This window comes from Megalops cyprinoides, chromosome 4 (assembly GCF_013368585.1).
Source record: "Megalops cyprinoides isolate fMegCyp1 chromosome 4, fMegCyp1.pri, whole genome shotgun sequence".
NCBI classification, from domain to species: domain Eukaryota; kingdom Metazoa; phylum Chordata; class Actinopteri; order Elopiformes; family Megalopidae; genus Megalops; species Megalops cyprinoides.
Window position 1 is genome coordinate 28,053,050 of NC_050586.1, and position 19,570 is coordinate 28,072,619.

General features: G+C 51.2%; 1 protein-coding gene across 1 annotated transcript in view; it reads right to left on the bottom strand.

The window, feature by feature from the left end:
* The window catches only part of ptch1 (patched 1), a 49,008-nt gene that overhangs the window by 22,621 nt on the left and 6,817 nt on the right, over window positions 1–19,570 (bottom strand). The window contains exons 3-12 of the mRNA XM_036526944.1: window positions 9,172–9,361; window positions 8,757–8,826; window positions 8,581–8,672; window positions 7,190–7,388; window positions 6,768–6,889; window positions 6,470–6,617; window positions 3,984–4,115; window positions 3,544–3,699; window positions 3,337–3,435; window positions 1,740–1,865 (exon numbers count right to left, since the gene is read on the bottom strand). Of these exons, the coding sequence (XP_036382837.1) occupies window positions 1,740–1,865; window positions 3,337–3,435; window positions 3,544–3,699; window positions 3,984–4,115; window positions 6,470–6,617; window positions 6,768–6,889; window positions 7,190–7,388; window positions 8,581–8,672; window positions 8,757–8,826; window positions 9,172–9,361 (1,334 nt within the window). The remainder of the gene's footprint in view (window positions 1–1,739; window positions 1,866–3,336; window positions 3,436–3,543; window positions 3,700–3,983; window positions 4,116–6,469; window positions 6,618–6,767; window positions 6,890–7,189; window positions 7,389–8,580; window positions 8,673–8,756; window positions 8,827–9,171; window positions 9,362–19,570) is intronic.

The window sequence follows — 19,570 nt, forward strand, 5'->3', positions numbered from 1 at the left end:
AGGAGAGGGGGGGGGAGGAAGCACAGAGCAGCGATAAAGAAAGAGAAGAGCGACTCGGCCTCCTATGGTGGCGTATAGGAAGTGTTTACGGCCGATAAAGACAAGAATGTGGCCCCAGGATGCAGAATGGGAAATAAGCACACGCACATGCATGCACGCATACAAGGCATGCACGCACACACACATGCGTGCACGCATACACACACACACACACACACACACACACGGACACACACACACAGAGGGGGAGCAGCAGTAAATACGCGTTCAGCCACGTACAGCACCAGGGCCTTCCCTCCCACTGAGGAAAGGGTCGAAGGTCACGCAGCAGGAAGAACGACAGGGGTGGGGCAGGCGTGGCAGGGGCCAGCAGGTTAGAGCTCACGCCATTCAACGGAAGGAGAGCCAGCTCATGACCTACCCTCAGGCAAACGCTCCCACTCCGAGAGGCTGCTACGCTAACAACAGGCCCGCCCGCTCTCTGACACACACACACACACACACACACACACACACACACACACACACACACACACACACACACACACAGACTCTTCTCATCGAGTAGCACTGTGGCATGGTGGTAGGGGAACTGGCCTCTTCACCAGGTGTGTATAGGTTTGATTGTGCTTGGAAAGGCCCCTCCCTTGAACTTATTCAGCAAATACAGCACTGTATAGCAGGACAATACGTCCACAACACCAGATGAACTGGGTCGGGGCGCCCTCCGGCCAGACAGACATGATCGCTGGGACTAAATCTGATCCACCTACGAGTTCCTGCACAGCGTGGAGGACTGAGGCCCTGTGCGTTAAACACACCCTAAAGCAGCCATGCAACCCGGCCGCATCCTGTCTGCTCCACCCACCTGGAAACGGGGACCCTAAACCCACACACGCACCGCCAGGTCTTTCAGCACAGCGACACATTCCACCAGCGGGTCATAACCAGTTAAAATAGTTTAAAAAATATATATATTACCAACAATGCACTGGGGGGCATGTGACTTTAGGGACCGGTCTCGTAACCAGACGGTCATAGGGTCAAGTCTCAGGTGGGGCGCTATTGCTGTGCCCTCGGGCGAGGAAGGTAACCCGAACAGCAGCAGTAAAATATCCAGCTGTGTGAACGGATAATATGCAGAATATGCTAAACGTGTAAAACTGCAGTCATGCAGGTCAAACTGACGTCTGCCAAGCAGGCAGCGGATGCAGAATCCGTCACCAAGCACCGAGCCTGGATCTGCTCCTGCATTCCTCACATGGTTACGCGAGGGGGGTTAAGGTAAGATGATCCTGGATCAGCTGTCCGAGGACGCAGAGTGGCCCGTTATCTGTATTTTGACAGCTGACTCCTGCGACTCTTCCTGTCCGGTCTGACGCAGGCGGCCAAGCTCTCCTCCAGGGCCCGGCCCGTCTGCAGCCTGCCGTCCCTTACCACACTGTCACAAATTAACCGCAGATGCGAGCCGTGCCAACACGACCCCCCCCCCCCCCCACACACACACACCCCACCCCCTCATCTCCCCCCCAAGGGATAGAGTTACCCGCAGCGCCCAGCAAATGAGACCCTCAGAGCAGCGGGTCACTAATCAGAATCAGAGGACCAAACGGGACCGGACGGGTGGGCTGCGAGGTGGGGGGGTTTGGTTTCAGGTTTGATGGATGAAATCAATAAGGTAGGCGGAGGAGCGAGGGAGCAAGGGATGGGGACGGAACGGGGAGGGTCAGAGGACGGACCTGCAGGGAGAAGGCCCTCAGCGCCGGGATGGGGATGAGGGCGGCCATGAAGAACGCCGTCACGTTGCTGATGGACGTCAGAGCCACGCTGGTCCCTGTTCTCTTCAAGCACTCTCCTGTGCGGTCCTGCGGGAGGGGGAGAGGGGGAGGGAGAGAGAGAGAGAGAGAGAGAGAGAGAGAGAAAGAGAGAGAAAAGACAAGCACACGGTGAGACTGTGTCCCATGATGTCATTTTCCTCACACACGGCTTGCGCTGCAGAGCACTCAATGAGAACACTTTTTCCCATTTTATTGGGAAACTTAAAATCCTGCAGTTCTGACGGCCAATCTAATGAGCCCCCACTAGATTAAAACGCTTCCTGCCTCTAATCCCTGCCATTGTGTTGTTTTGATGGATGAGATGATACTTATGATCGTGACTAAGCACTGAAAAGCTCAGGCAGCCTCAGCATGTACACACACACACACACACACACACACACACACACAAACAACTTAAATACTACTATCACACACTGACACAAATATCACAAAAACTTCCTTTTTGTAAAGCGTTACTCTCCCTTGCACAACATACACACAAAACACAGGCGCACATGCGTGCACACAGACACACACACACTCTCACACAGACACACACACACACACACACACACACACACACAGAGCAACCCCTCCCCCTCCTCTGGCTCTCACACACACACACTGGCAGACAGACGCAAGGTTGCGGTCTGCTCGGAGTGAAATGTGAGGAACGTGCAGGACCACACACAGCGGGGCTCATCCTCGGCCCACAGACGAGAGAGATCATGCTTTCCCCTCCAGAGGGAACTGTTTACTTTTCATCTGCACCACACAGGGAGGAGGGACGACCAGAGGCACAAAAAAACAAAAAACAAGCAAATACACGCCGCCGCGCTTCCCAGCTCTCTCTCTGTCTGTCGCAGGCAAGTAGAGACCCCTCACTCCCTCTCGTGGGGACAGAAGAGCGCCCAAGGGAGTTATGGGTAACGCCAGGCCCCAACTCTCCGGGGCATACGGGCGAATTGGCGTCTGTCTGGACCCTTCGGTGAGCGCCAAAACAAAAACTTTTAGGAGGGAAAAATGAGACCCCCAGCCTGATATGGTGCACCAATGAGCTGAAGCAGACTCCCAGAAGCTCCATGCAGACTTTCAAATCTACAAGCTGCCCGTCCTCAAGAATACATAGGAGTTTTTTTTTTTTTAATACAGAATGTTGTTTGCTCCGTCCGCTCTAATGTTTGAAGTCACACCACAGGCGCAGACAAGCGCACACGCATTCCTGAACACGAGAGATAACAGCACAGGGAGGGCGAGAGTGAGACAGAGAGAGAGAGTGTTATTCCGCAGTTTCCTCACATTCAGATAAGATAAGATTCCACGTTCCACCTCAAGTGCAGAGCAGACTTGCCTTGACACAATCTTGGACGCCAACATCCAAAGCAGACGGGCTGCAGTGACATCACAGTGACATCACAGCACGAGCAGCCCACACAGAATCCTCTCTCTGTCAGAGGGACCAAAGCCTTGTGCTGTGACGCGAGGAGCTCCCCCCACCCCCGCGGCTGACCCTCACCTCAAATGGAATCCGCTTGTTCTGGCCCGTCTCGCTGAAGGCGTGAGCCAGGAGGAAGACGTCGTCGACGCCGACACCCAGAGCGAGGAAGGGCAAAACCTGCAGAGGCGAGCACACAAACCCCCCGACCCCAGTTACGCCTCTGAAAGCCAGGGAACAGACAGAGCTTTCGCGTTCGTCCCTCCAGCGGGGTGGGTCGGGCGGTACCTGAGTCGTGGCAGCGTTGAAGGAGATTCCGATCAGAGAGCAGAGGCCCAGGCCGGCTGCCACCGACAGCGCCACCAGCAGGACGCCCGCCAGCCCCACGGCACCCTGGGATTTGGCGCAGTCCCAGCGCAGCATGGTCAGGCAGGCATAGGCAAGCTGCAGGGGAGGAGCCAAGAGACAGGGACCGTAAACAGGAGGGCTCACTCACACACACACACACAGTCACACAGAGACAGAGAGAGAGAGAGAGACATACCACACACACACAAATGCTGTCACACAGAAACACATACACACAGAGAAAAGGGAAGAGAAACACTTACACATGCTGTCACAGTGAGACACACACACACACACACACACACACACACACAAAACACACAAACACAAAACACACAAACACAAAACACACAAACACTAAACCAGAGGAGTTTCCTCACCATGAGCAGATAGCCACTGGCCACCCGAATGACACTGACATCGGAGAAGGACTTGAGGATGTCCTCCAAGGTAGTAGTCGTGAAAGAGAGCACCTTCTGTGAGGAGTTGACAGACACACTCTGCTGGACAGCCTGGGGGTCAGAGGTCACGGAAAGGGAGAGGGGTCAGGGATGTCACGAGAAAAGAGCCGGAGGTCGCGAAGGCTGCGGACACAGGACGGAAGCAGGAAAGCAGGCGGAGCTTCCCCTCAGCTGTCAGGTGCACATTCGCTGACAGAGACCCGACACGCGCACCCTGAGGCAGGCACCCCGACGGCTGAAATACGCTTCAATGTGGAGGATTCAACAGCAAAGATCTCAAACTCAAAGGCCACACAATCTCATATCTCAATTAATTAAATGACAGTTCACTATTAATCATGTTTCTCTTATCAGGCTATCAACAGTTCTCTAGCTAAACACAAACACTAATAACACTAATAAACACACACAAGGCGACCGCAGCAATTACATAAACACTTCCTTTCCGATATAAGAGCACTAGCTGTTCAAAACAACAAAAAAAAAAAACAAAGTGTTACACCCAGAACAGGAGAAAAACAAGTTTGCTAACATCGCGGCTGGTGCCACTCTCCACACAGCACCCGCTGCAGCTGCTTTAGCGCAGTCCCACCTCAATCACAGGAGGGGTGCAATTAAAAACACAAAACTGCAGTGTAAACCACACTCAGCACCTGCCCCTGAACGGGACCGGGACTGTAGGAGCGCCACAGATTTCTCCAAGGTTCCAGAGCAAACAGGAGAAGCTCGGTCTGGACACTCTGCGATCATGATTCCAGCCCCAGAGCTGTGAGGCTGGAGAACGGCACAGTTGTGACCGACTGTCTCCTGGGGGAGGCCAGACCTTGTCAAATGCTAAATAATAATCATAAAAAAAACACAATATGAATTTGGCAGAGGGCTTTGGGCTGGTGTACCAGGCCCTCAGGTTGGTGCGTTTAGCCCAGGAGAGGAGCAGTTTGGTATTTTCCTTCTGTAAGCTCGGAGCTTCTCAGTTCTCCTCCGAGACAGGGCCCCCGGCGTTACAGCTGAGCGGTGCGGTCGCGGTTCCCCCCCCACCCCACCCCCCCAGCACGGGGGGTCACACCGCGCCGAGCAGAGGTCAAGGCCTCCAAAACAAAGACCAGATGATGTCACACCGAAACCACCAATGGGGACTGCAGCTGCGAGTGGGATTCAACACCCCTGCTAATGCGTTCCAGGCGCACTGCCTTTTCGCAGGCAGACCAAAGCGCTGGCTGACCGCTCCGCACCACGGTCAGTGGTCCTATCGGTCCCGTCCGGTCTCCTGTGAGGGGAGAAAACGCTCGGAATGGGGCGAGAGCGTTCCTTCTCTCGACCGCTTGGATGAGGGGGTTGTACTTGACCCTCAGCCTGGGAGAGCCACAGTCAAAAAAACATACACAGAAAGCAATGTTACCCTCCACATTTTTAAATCTCAGAATCAGCGTAGGAGTTGAAAACAGAAGCACCGTTCACTTCAGGAAGCCAAACTCAAATCTCAAAGCAAGGGGAAAAAAAGAAGAAACGCCCAGACCCAAATCTCTAAGCTCCGCTTCAATCTCAGCGCCAGTCCTTTGTTCAGACACCGCCCCAGACTGAGGGGGTGCGGTCAGACTGTGGAACGTGGTGGGGTCGCTGATGAAAAGAGGGCTTTGACCGGGCCCCACCTGAGCTGGACAGCCGGAAAAACGGACTGCAGGGGTGGGGCGTGAGTCTCGCACGGGCGCGCAAAGAGCGACGCTTAAAATGCATGCGTGCCGTCTCGGCTCCCCTGGACCTCCGGCGCGCCGACACGCCGCGGACACAGAGCAACGCTTATGTGCCGCCCGGGAAGAGGCTTCCCCGTCCATCACCATGGCGATGCACACGCGGGCTTGGCGCGGGGGGCCCCGGAGCGAGAGAGACTGCCAGTCTGTCTGGGGGCAGGAACATGCAGCCCCACTGCCTGACAGGTATGTGGCAGCCGGCCACCGGCCCGGGGACAGCGGGTGCGCAAGTAGGACATCGCGTAACCGGGGAAAACACGTCGCACCAGCGCACTGCCGCTCCTGTTACTACTGTCACCCTTTCCTGCCTCCTGCCTCCCGCTGCTGACCGAGTCTTCATTATTCAGATGCTTCAGCCCACGCCCTGGGTTAGTGTCGCTAGTAAAGCAGAGCTGAATTAGCGTAACTGAATGGAATTTAAACAGCAAATCGATCCGGGGACATTTTAGCCGGGGACATCATTACAAGCATAGACAGATACAGGAATCACAGTGTGGGCCTCCACTGGAGAGGGGGGAACGTTATCTTGTAATAGGTAATATTTCCCCCATTTTAATATTTTTTCCGTCACCATGGTAATGTATTGTACTGTTTCATTGGAGATCCTTCTTTAATAGGAATAAGAATGCATTTAGCGGTGTGAAAATTCCCCATTACCTCCGAGTATCTTCTCTGCCAGGCCTCCAGAATGGCGGCTGCTTTTTCCTCGTTCCAGTTGATATGGGACACTTCCTCGTACCCCTTCAAGTGCTCGTACATCTGCTTGGGAGTCATCAACTGGAACATGGTCTGCAAAGCCTGAGCACTGGAGGGGAGAAAGAGAAAGGAGGGGATGGGAGGGGAGAGAGAATGACCAATTTTAAAACACATACCTTATCTAGGGTGTCTATCCCAGAACCTTCCCCCTCCACGTCCCTCCCTCCCTTTTTCTGTGTCCCTCCCTCCCGCCTCTCACCTGAGAAGCCTCCCGCTGCCATTCTTGGTGGTGCCACCCACGATCAGCTCCTCCTGCCAGTGCATGTACTTCCTGGACAGACCGTGGCAGCCCCCGGTGAGCGCGCGAGCGATGTCGTAAGGCTGCGACGGAGGAACCAATCAGGGAGTCAGGAGCACCGCGAGCCACAAGCACGATACAGAATGAAACGGACAAAAACCTCACAAATGACGTATTCATTTGTACACACTGGAATGCATGTGTCCCCTTTAGGGAAAGGCTGGCTAACCCAGGCTAACCCAGGGAAAGGGGTACAATGAGCCAGCTTGGTTCCAGCTCTGCAGTGAGAAAGGGAGGTAATGTGACAGCCTGGCTCCGCCATTACAGTGCGAATAATAATGAGAATGAGCGGCTCTGGGGATTGACCAGGACAGGCCTCTCACCCGTGTTGCGTTCTTGTTGGGCGCGGTCAGCGGGCAGTCGGGGTCCGCCGGGTTCAGGCAGGGCCGGTCCATGTACCCACGACCGACGTCCGCCTTCACCAGCATCTCCTCCCAGGTGTCCACCACGTAGTTCAGCTTCCGAAGCTCCGCCAGAAACTCCATGGGGTCAAAGTTGGTCCACTGCACGGGGGGCTTGCCTCTGTCGGGAGGAAGAGGCAGGATGCACAGTGAGCTCCCCTTGTACGACACGGAGGAACGCATTTGGTGTGGCCATGTTGCAGTTATCCAAATATTCCTTATTACACAACACCACTCTTCTATGATCACATTCCAGACATACAGGACTGCATGATAGACATTGTATACTGTGACCAGATATTCAGCTCTGAATGTTTCTGATTGAAATTTTTCATTTTTTCAGGCATAAGTGTTCGGATTAGCCTGCGTGTTATGATAGTTTAAAAACACAGAGCGCACCAAAACCTCCTGTTACCAACCAGAACCCCCAAGATAAGGAAGTACGGAGGATGGAAAGGTGGCAGCAGTCAGATATCTACTCATGATACAGCGTATGTATGATTTAACTCTCTCACTTTGCAGGGATGGAAATGAAAGGACAGGAAGATGGCACACACAGGTCTGTCAGTGTCACACACCTGTTATCAAGTGACATCAATCACACAGCTGACCTGTACTCCCACTACCTTAGACCTACAGCTTGACACAACCAAAGGAAACAGTACACATCCTCTCCCTGTCTCCTGCTGTGCCTCGTCTCTCTCTCTCACCCCATCTTCTGTCTCGCTCCCTCCGTTCCAGCCCTGTTCCTCCCTCTCATCCCCCCGTTGCTGGCCGTCTCGCTGCGGTTTAGCCCACATTGTGCGTGTTTAACCAGGCTTGTGTCATTATTCCAAGCCTCCCAAGCAGAACACACTAAGATCCTTATTTACCATCGGGAGGAAAAAGTCCCTGTTTGCAGCACACTGCTGCAATCTGCTGCGCATTACTGCGACAGAACAAACCCAGGAAAACAAGCCGGGCTCGCAGCCCCAGCGAAATCAGCGCCAATGTCTGCGTCCCCCTGGGAGCGGCCAGAATAGAGTCTTTAACGCTCACAGGCACAAGCACACACAAGCACCACCTTGGAGAAATAAAGAAAGATTGACTTGACTCGTCAATTATGAGGTGCACTCCCAAACATAAAGATAGAAACAGTATTGGAATGTTAAGATTTCTCAACAAATGTGTTGTATATAAAGCACAATGATAACCTGATTGCACAAAACATTATTTAGATTGGGGGGAAAAATATCACAGTAAGTCATGATGTTCAACTTATTTCTGGTTCAAAATCATGGAAGAAGTGTGAAATAAAAAGTTGAGTTACTGACGGGAGGTAGACCATTCCGGACTGGAGCTTTGCGCCTTCCCAGAAGCAGTCCAACGGTGTGATTATCAGACAGGGATACAGCTTCTCAATAATCTGAAATGACACAAGACAATCATTCAGAGCTTGTGCCAAACAAGCTCCTTAAGCGCTTTGAATCAGAACCATGTCTTCACTCACCTGATCCATGAAGCCTGTTTCAGTAATAAGTTCTCCTGATTTGTAGCACAAATGTTCCAATTTCCATTGTCTGAAAAGACAGAATTGGGGTTGCAAGAAGCAGAAATAAAGAAATTAATAAGTTAATAAATCCAGTTAATGCATATGTTCATTCTTAGGTATTGTACATTACACAAAATTGTAGTCTTACACAATATGTTCATTAAGGCACACTTAAGCTACGTGGCCTTTCACATACACACATGCATTCCATCTTATTACATGTGCAAATGTCAACTTTCATCCTCTATCCGTGCGAGCGTGCACTCACACTCTCACCCACACCCACAAATGTGCACTCTCAGCCATTATGCATGCAATCGTGCACTCTAACCCGCTACACACGGGCTCTCACCTTCGACACAAGCACTCTTACCTATTATACATGTAAACATGCACTCTGCTGGCCTTGAGGGCGGAGTCCAAGTGCTGCCGCAGCGCCTCCACCGTCAGGACGTTGGCTCCGTCCTCCCTGGGTGTCTGGATCATGAGCTGGGGGCTGAACATGGACTCCTCCCCCATCTGCTGCCTGGTGTATTTCAGCTCCTGATTCACCCTGCCGCCCACTGACAGAAGAGGGGGGCGGAGTCAGAGACATACACGCACGCAGGCGTGCGTACACACACATACACACAGCACTGACACATTCACAAAACACCAGCTCTCTAATGCACACACACCACTAGCATTCAAATACGCATAACTTGTAACTACACTAACACACATCGCACAAACTGATTTCTGACAGGTGGCCCTGGGGCAAGCTAGGAGAACATTGTTCACTTAACCACAAGGCATGAGTAACACCGGAAAAGCATGCTTAGGGAAATGCTATTCCTTTAAGCATGGGGGGGGGGGTGCAAAGGAGGGGTCAAAGGAGCATCCCAAACACACACACACACACAGATCCCATCCCCAACAGTCATTTTTGATTAGGCAGCTGTGTGAGTCATTCCTTCTTACAGGTGGTCTCTGATCACAACTGAAGTACTAATGAGTAATCACTGCTGACACATCACACGTTACAAGCTATGCGGCAATATGGCTTGATTACTGATTACTAACTTATATGTCAGCACACTGTACCTGAAACAATTTCTAATATGCACCAACTTCAGCCACTGTTCTCATTAGCATCTCCAAAAGCTCTGGTAGTGTTGGTGACAGAGGGCTACACACACACACACACACACACACACACACACACACACAGACACCTGCACACCTGCTCTGGGCCCTCTATCACAGAAGCATCAATACAGAATAACAGCAGTAATATCATTTACAGCCCCGTTGTGAACAGTATTTATGTCCGAGCCGGGGTCACACACCACAGCGCCCATAAACGTCATGAATTTAGAACGGCTTCCTTCTAATCCCAGAGTCTGCCCACAGACAGGCCCTCGCATGTGCTCACATGGGCCTGCGTGCCTCAGAGGAGCAGGGGGAGGCCCACGCCCACCCCCACACCCACCCCAAAGCCCCCTGCCAGAGCAGTCGCAGAACCCACAAGAGGGTCCTGATTGCCGTGGAAACCCAAATCTCACTTTACCTACAACCAATAAGCGGGACTCAATCAGGGAAGGGGGCTTTGGGTTACTCTCTGAAGAATAAACTACGCCCACACTTATAGTACCTGATTAGCTTTTAACAGTCAATATGAAACTAGGGGAGAATTGGTTGGACACAGCAAGCGTGCATTAAGAAGGGTTTTAACAAAAGCTGTTACGTGGCTGTATGCGTGCATTAGAGCCCTGCCCCTTTCATGAACATACTCTATGCTATGATCTTGCTGCTTTGCAAGTTGCCCTGGATAAGGCCACCTGAAAGAAAGGAAGATCACACAAATGGAGACAAAGTCACCTGACTAACATTGGTTATGTCCAACCAATCACATCCATCTTAGATTCGGCTAGCCGCTTGCCTTTCGGCCGGCGGACGCACACAGGTGCACAGCTGGCTGCAGGGCACCCCTAACGCTAACCGCTATCCCGCACTCACTCTAGTGACAGACAAATCGGCATACAGCGCTTCCACCCGCCAAGCCAAAAGCAATCAATCAAAATCCGCCTCTTCCCAGCGGAGCCACAGCGTCTTTAACGCCAGCCACCCCCGAGCTGTAGAAACTCACGCGCTTCCGTCGGCTTCCAATCCGTTCATGAATCAGACTGATTCAAATTCACCGGCGCACCCTACATGGCATAATGAACATGCCCTGTGACAACCTGAGATGGCAGATCTCTACAGCGGTAGAGAAGGGAGAGCCCCACAGCTGCCTATTATGATGTCAGCATTTTCCTTAAATGGTAAGTGACCACCGTGCTTTACGCAGCCTGAAGGCAAAGCAGTCAGGAAGCCGCTTCAGGTAAATACAGGCCCATCAATCATGATCAAAGCTACTCATAGCCCTCCAGCTGTTTAAAACCAGAAACCAGGAGAGAGAGAGAGAGAGAGAGAGAGAGAGAGAGAGAGATCACAGCTCACTGCTGTATCCACGCGCTGGGACCATCAGACCAAACCTCACTCCCAAATTTAGCTTTTCAAACATCTGAATGTTTCCAGAGAAAACAGGAATTTCTTTTGACGGAAACAGCAACAGTCAGTGATTTAATCTAATCAAACACAAATTCTCCATCTTTATGAGTCAATGTGGACAATACCACAAGCTTTTTCTCACTTTATCACTGGAAGCACAGAAAGACGCCTGTGATGTATGAGCTCATCGTGAAAAGCTTAGCTGCCACAGCGAGGTGCCGGGCAAATCCAGTCCCCAAATATGAAAATCCAGTGACAGTAACCAGCGTCCTGCTGGTAGCGTGAGACATCACATCACCCGCCAGCATACCAGTTTCATCCAATCAAATTTCTTTATGAAAGAAACCTAAATGCTGAAAACCTTGAGATTTTAACAAAAAAAAAAAGAAAAGCCATTTCTCCAGCCCTCTTTGTCCCCTGCTCACGTGCGTACACTCCTGCTGAAACGCTCTCTCGGCCCGTGGCTGTGGCCCGGCCGGTGCCGAGCGGGCGCCCGGGTCGTCCGCGGTCCCGGCCCCGATCGCTCCCCTCCCGTCCCTGCCTCGTTATGCCGCAGCTTTGTGAGCGCGGCTTTGTGGAAAAAAATCTGCTCCTTTTTACAGCCTTTAATCCAATTTAACAATTGCGCTCGATTCATAAAACAGACATTGGTTGAATATTTTCAGGCCATTGTAATCTTATTAAAGTTGAAAATAAGCATGCTATTCCGACCACCCAGACCGAGGGAGAGCTGGCGGTGGGGGCTGGGTTGGGGGGGGGTTACATGTCCACAAGCATTAAGGAAATACACTTGATTTCTTTTTTTCTGGAACCCAAACAGCGTTCCCATCTGATCCTGTTTTAGGGCATGTTTATAATATCCATCATTAATAACAGCTTCAAGCAAAGCAGAACCTCGCTTCCAAATCCCTTCTCAAGGCCTGCAGACCGGCTCCATTACATCCACAACATGCCCTGTTTCAGAGATTTATGAAGTGAAACAAAACAAAAAAACCCACACTAGCAGGTCCTTTATATTGTTTATTTTCTAAATTGCTTCCCGTTCGGCAGACAGGCTCATCCAGAGCATGATTGGTGGGCCTAATAAAGTTACATGAAAAGTGCTGCACGCAGAACACCACTGCCCACACTGGAGCATTCGGCAGCCCCTTCCACAATACTGTGACAACTAGCGCGCGCGTGCTTCAGCAACTAACCATGTGCCATATGTGAATGAAATAAAATGAATATACCCCCCCCCCCCCAAACACACACAGCGAAACATTCCCCCAGCTCAACAGGCTAACTACATCCCTCTTCCCCCAGCTCAGCTGCCACTGCGCAGTGTGTACTGGTTGAGGGGGCAAACCGTCCACCTCCCACCCCCGCCCCGGCCTCTTCACTGTAAAATGCTGCGAGATCCACCAAATTTGCTCTATGAGCACGTATAACACAGCACATATAACACGTCAATTGAGCTGCAAAAACAAGGCTGTACGTACAGACCAGTCAGTGACACAGCATCAAGAAATACAGCAGTGCCAAGATAACTAAAATCTGAATCTGTGTGTGATTTACGCACATCCCAAGGTAAGAGCAGATGATCAGTGTGCCTGTAACTATCAGGCGCTACAACTCTGCACACTGCACAAACAGCTGACCTGAGGATGGGTGAAAAGAAAACCAAGCTGTGATGGTGGTGGGGTGGGCGGGTTTCTGATCAGCATTAGCTTGCAGATAGGCCACTCGCCTGTCGTGGAATGACTTGTAAACACACTGCCGCGCAGTGCGAAGTCCATGCGGCCTTCCCAAGATGACAATGGAAAGCAATTACAACACCACCCCTGGAAAAACTCCACTCCGCACAATTCACCTCCCCGAAGCAGCCCCCTAACAACTTCCTGTACGGATGCCACCGGGGGACCTCCGGTTCTCAAGCACTTCCTGCTTGGCCCTGTGCGCCGAGCCCCCAGCAGAGTCACGTGACACCCTGTGACTGTCACACAACTGACATAATGTCACCTCTCTGCTCCAGCCAGAACCTTGAAATCATAACTCAAAACATAAACAAAGGTTTTAACAGCCAATTTTGCCACAGTCTGCTTTGTGCAGTTTCTGTGGAGCTCCAACAGCATTTCATAGACTTAGCTTTGGCTTTTTACAGAGGCCTGGTATTAAAAGCTTTACTGGCTACTGAGCAGTAAAGGCTTTGAAAGTCATGTTGTCTCAAGTTCAGGTATGAAAAGATCCTGATGTTTTGGTTCACCTGTGCTCTGGAGTCATTTGTCCTGTATATGCCTAAATCAAGGATACAGAGGATAGATATCCACACCGCACACATCTTTCACATGTCTGCTGCCATCTTTTATTCACACCATTCAAAGGTGTGGTAAGAGCACTGGATCAGGGATTTGAATTTATATTTGAAATCTGAATGACATTTGACATTTGAATGCTATTTGTATGAGAGCAGTGCTGTAGCCACCACCCCATGTGCTGCCCTACAGTGAGGTCGTTTTCTGCATCAGTACAGTCAACACTAAGGGCAACACTGCATTTCTCCATTTCCTGCTTCAGTGTGCCCTTCTCTGGTGACATCATCCGCCGGCGCCACACACCACAGCACAGTGTCTTTAGGACTCATAGCTGACTTCTTTCAGAGAGCCTCATTTTCATTCATGAAGGAATTACACTCAAAAATGCTCAATTGCTCAAAAATGCTCCCCCAGCCAGATGAAAGAAACCAGAGACAGAGAGCGACTGGGGAGATCTGAGCGTGACCCACCGAAACCTGAGAGTGAGGAGACCGGACGAGCCAGAGGCGTGATGTAACCGAAGAGGATTTCACAAGAGGGCAAGCATTCACAGTGTGTTTAAGGTGAGGTTACAGGAGTGGCGGGAAGAACGGCCTGGTAACTCAGCACCGACTGGGAGGCGATACGCTGCTGGAATCACACAGCCTCCTCCTCACAATATGCTGCTCACCTTTGCTGCATTCGCCTGCAGTGCCACCTCTCCCTCAGCACCTGGCCTTGCTGCTCCCCATTCCCAGACCAAACGCCACAGAACACCAGCAGAAACCCTCAACCACTCCTCCTCTGACAACACCTCCTCTGACAACACCTCCTCTGACCACACCAACTCTTGCCTAACCACACCCGCCCATACATGACCACACCCCTCCTGGCCAAACCATGTTTGCCCAGAACAAAGCTGTTGCTCATTCAGTTTGAATGGATACACTTACGTTCTATTGTGCTGGAAATCAGTGTGTGTGTCTGCTAAATGAACGAAATGTAATGCAATGTAATGACACAAGGCTATCCAAAACACAGCAGTCTGTGCTGTTCTAATGGGAACCAATACGACACTCAACCGCAGCTCAAGAGCTGCTGACCCTGGAACATTAGAGTTTCATCTTGATGATACACCCACTTATAAGAACCATTTGGAAATAAATCAGGCAGCAGTAAGCCACAGTGGTACTTATAGTCCAAGGGTTCCATGTTCTATTCCCACATGGGGGTAAACCCTGGGGGAAATGAACTGCTTCATTAAACACCCAGCAGGGTAACTGAATGATAGGCTATGTGAGCTAAAAAAAAAGCTGTTCTGCAGAAGGGTATCTGCAGAGCAAAGTAGTAACACAAATGAATGAGTGGTGTTAGCAATAGCATGAGCTCTACTCGTGATACAGGTACAAATCCTGATCTTATTAAGGTTTGAAGCGACCACCACAAAACAACTGAAGAAAACCACGTTTATTAGATGAGGCAAAGACATACAACACAGCATTCACAGGGCTTACTGTCCAGTATGTGCCATTGCTGGTACACAGGACAAACACGCTTGTTTCCGCTCTCCTCGGCAGGTGTCCAGGCCGATCCACCATGGGGCCTTAGACTGGCTGGAGAAACTCCTCCGGCTCGATGCAGGTATAGCTGAGGCGGGTGAGGGGAGCCGGGGGCCCAGGATGCACTGCTGTGCTGACCCAGGATCAGTGAACTGTGACATGTGTACAGGTCGTGCTGCGCAGCCTCGACTTTTACATAGGAATATGAGGAACACAGGGACGCAGGCAACACAGGGCAACGGGCTGCACGGTGGCTAAATGATCAGAAGAACAGGGGGGTGGGGTTAATCCAGCAGTGCGCAGGGCAGCTAAATTTCAACCCCCATCGAGGGCATTCAGCCCTGTTGCATAACATTAACCTCTGGTCCTGCCCCTGCCCCCCATCAGACTTGGGGTGGGGGGGGGGGGGGGGGAGCAGGGGAGGATTGTAAGGCCCTGACATCACCCTGAGAACTCCTCTCGCCATTCAACTGCAGCAAGACTTTTCATTGGCCGCTCCATGGAGACGGCATGGAGCTCCGCACAAAGACCTGACTTGCCCCTGCCTGTCCCCTCCCCTCCCCTCCGGTTCCGTTCTCCCTGTGCTGTTGGACCGGTCACACAGGGCTGGTGGCTCCTCCTCAGGGGCCAGAGCCGCAGAGAGCTCTGGCCCCTGAGGCTCTGAGGCCTGCTGCCTGGGCTCGGGCTCAGGGCAAAGGAGCACTAATCACCAGGGGCCCAGGCTCCGTACAGGGGCCCCGATTATTACCAGGGGTCCAGGCTTCGCAGGGGAGCACACATCACCAGGGGCCACTTTCATGACTGTGTTGTATTCGGGATTAGCTGGATTAGGCTCCAATTCAGGGGGGACCCCCTGCAGCCACACGGAAGTCCCACCTCAAGGTCAGAACGCCACAATCCCCTTTCCTCAGCCTGACTGGTGGACATCGGTTCTCTTCCCCTCCACCCGTCCCTCTATTACCCTCCTCTCTCCATTCCTACAGCGTCTCCCTCTGTCAATCCCTCATTCATTCACTCAGCCATGTTCCGTCTCTTCCTCCCTCCTGACGGAGAACACCAGCCTGATGCTGTCCGTCAATCACATCGCACCCGTGTGCAGCTAGGCACCGAGGTGTGTGTGCTCAACTATTTAAAACATTTGCTCAGAAACTGACTCTGCTTTCAAAGTGTTTTATTTAGAGCAAGATTGGGTGTGGAAATGAACAAAACTGACAAAAGACAAATACCAAAGACAGTAACCTTTGGAGTGCAGCGAGAGAGGCACGGCAGTGTTCCGGAACTATCTAATGTTCCACCTGACAGATAAACTCTGGAAATTTTAGCTCTGGGCAATAAATAAATACAAATAAAAGACAGAAAGCCATTACTAAGGCCCTAAGCATTCCAGAATCACAAATAATTTTTTTTTTTTTCCTACCTAGACACAGATGCCTGCAGCAACACAGACATACATGCACACACACAGGGCTTGCTGCACTACACACTGAGACAGGGCTCTGTCCGTCAAAGCCCATCTCCGAGGTGCATCACTCCCATCCCCCCTGCCCTGTGTGCGGCTTTCAGGAGCAGGGAGGAGGGAAAAGGGGGTATGTGTGTGAGAGTACATGAGTGAATGAGTCTGAGTGAGCAAGTAAATGAGTGACCCAGTGAGTGAGCGAGTCTTCTGTCTGTGACCAAGTAAATGAGTCTGTGTGAGTGAGTAAATGAGTGAGTCTGTGTGAGTGAGTAAATGAGTGAGTGAGTCTGTGTGAGTGAGTAAATGAGTGAGTGAGTCTGTGTCAGTGAGTAAATGAGTGAGTCTGTGTGAGTGAGTAAATTGGGGGGGGGTTACAGAGGAGAGGCTCTGACCCGCAGCTGTGACACAACCCCCTCCCCCATCGCCCCGGCGACCCCTGACACAGGTTTCCTTCCCAGCTGCCGTTTCCTCCCTGCACATTACCATATGTATGGCTCCCTCCCCTAATTATGCTAATCACCTGTCCAACTCGCCACGCCGAAAAATGGCTGTATTTAGCAGTCCACTGCCTACCAATGTGGAACACTGCGAGCCAGAGATGTACATTCAGACTGCACTGAATGGACAGATTTTTCCACGTTGCTGGCTACATTCAGGTCCTCTTTCCCCCCAAAAAATCTATTCAAGTCAACTGGATTCGGCCTGCAACAAAAAAAAGCAAGGGGGGTTGGGGGGGGGGGGGGGGGGCAGCTCAGGGAGAGCACTCAGGCTCCAACATTCGGCCGTCGAGTGAAATGATAAATCAATTGGTGTGGGAAACAAAAAAAGGGGGGGTGGCAAGATTTCATTTCACCAGTTTTGAAACAGTAGCTTTCTTTAAAAAAGTGGGTTAAAAAAGTGTGTGTGTGTGTGTGTGTGGGAGGAGGTACAGAAAAAGAAGAAACATCCACACAGACACGCACACACACAGAGTACGTAGCTAGATACGTGGGTTGTTTTGTGGGTCTGTCTAGATACACAGCAAGCAGTTCTCCTGTTACTGCAGGAAAAAAAACTTGAGAAGCAAACTACAGATAAACAAGACCAAAGTAATTAAATTCAGAATGACAACTATATCCATTAAAACAACCAGCACTGACCAGCAGCTTAGCCCAGCACATCTGCTCCCACCACGTACAACAGCTCTATACCTACAACACCTTACACCTGCAACAATCCTACAGCTACAAAACATCGTCTTACACCTGTGACAATTCTATACCTACAACATCTTACACCTGGAGCTGCAGTACACCTATAATACAACACCATACACATGTGACGGTCCTATACCTACACCACAACATCTTAAATCTGCAACAGTTCTATAGCTACAACACAAACAACAAAATATTCCACAGGTGAAAGGCCGAAAAAACACCCTGGATCATGCTTAAACATGTTTTATGAAAAGCTGTCATTGTCAGGTGTGTTTTCAGACAGTGTACCTGGAGATCAGGTGTCTGCAGGTGAGTGAGCAAACACGGGCCAGCAAGACAGTGGAGACATGACCACAGGCAGTACCTTGACTGAGGTGAAGCACCCGTCTCATTCACCACTGACAAAACTACAAGAGTGGCTTACAGCAGTGCGTGGGACTGCAGAATGCCTGGACATTAACTGGGGTCCTCATAACAATGTTGGCAAGCGATGAATCACATGACTAAAACCCACAAAACATGAAAGCAAAACTAGAGTTTGTTCAGATGCGTTTAGGAAAACAAAGCAAAGGTCATTCGTCCCTGTAGAAGCTTAAGCTGCTACTTGAAAGATTCATTCATTTCATTCATTCATTCATAAATAAAAACCCAGTTTTCTGTCAGTAAGACAATCCGCACACAGAGATAAGGACATCTGCAAACTCAAACCAAAAATTTAAAAAAGTGAAAGTTTCCACCTTTTTCAATATCTTCCTCTCAATAATAGCCCAGAAGGCCACATTAGGGGAGGGAAGAAAAAAATGACATCAGTCTTTTCTTCATGTCTCAATTTCAGCACCAGGTCCTCGCCAGTCTACAGTATTAATTCATGAGTACTGGGTTCCCGAAAGCTGGCCCTCTCGCCAAAACACAAATAACACTAAACTACTATACTCTCCCTCCCTCCCTCCCTCCCTCCCTCTCCCTCTCTCCCCCTCTCCCCCTCCCCCCACCCCTTGGAGAGAGTGAGAGGGGAGAGGGGGAGGGGAGAGTGGACCACCCTGCTCTGCTGGCAGGGATGAGTGTTTACACTGCAGTGCTTTAGTCAGTAATACATCTGGCGCTTTTGGGAGAGACTCCCAAGCCGGGGAGGGGGGGTTGGAGGGGGGGGGGGGGTCATTTAGGGGGGTGGGGGGCAGAAAGACCTTCTGCAGAAACCGAGGAGAGCGCGGTGGGGGCAGGGGCGGGGGTTAGGGGGCTGGAGGAGTGCGAGAGAGTGCGTCCCGTCACTCGATGTGCTCTGGTTTTCGAATAACAGCTCCCCGGCCGGACCCAAGGCATACAGGAGAGGAGAGGCAGGCCAGGGCTTTGTGAATGGGATCTCCCCCAGCGCACTGGCGCTGCCTCCGTCCACCCGCAGCGGTCTGCCTCTTCCCTCCCGCTCGCGCACATGCGTCCGGCTCCCGAGACAAGCACATGCGTATTAATCCACTTACCTGGGCTTTGGGACAGAGCCCTCTCAACGAGGATAAACTCTACTGGCATTTCAAGAATTAAGACTGCAGGGTGCTAGACTAACACACCATACAATCCCCCCCAAAAAGTACAAGTACTTTCTTCAAAAGGAAAGGCATTTTCCCCTCTCAGAAAACCACAGCCTTGACACTGATCCGAAACAAACCATTTTCGGATGACTCTCAGGATTTTGTACGTAAAACTTTATTGATCCGGGCTCAGAGCCAGACGCCCATGGCATGGAGAGCTGGAGTGGAAA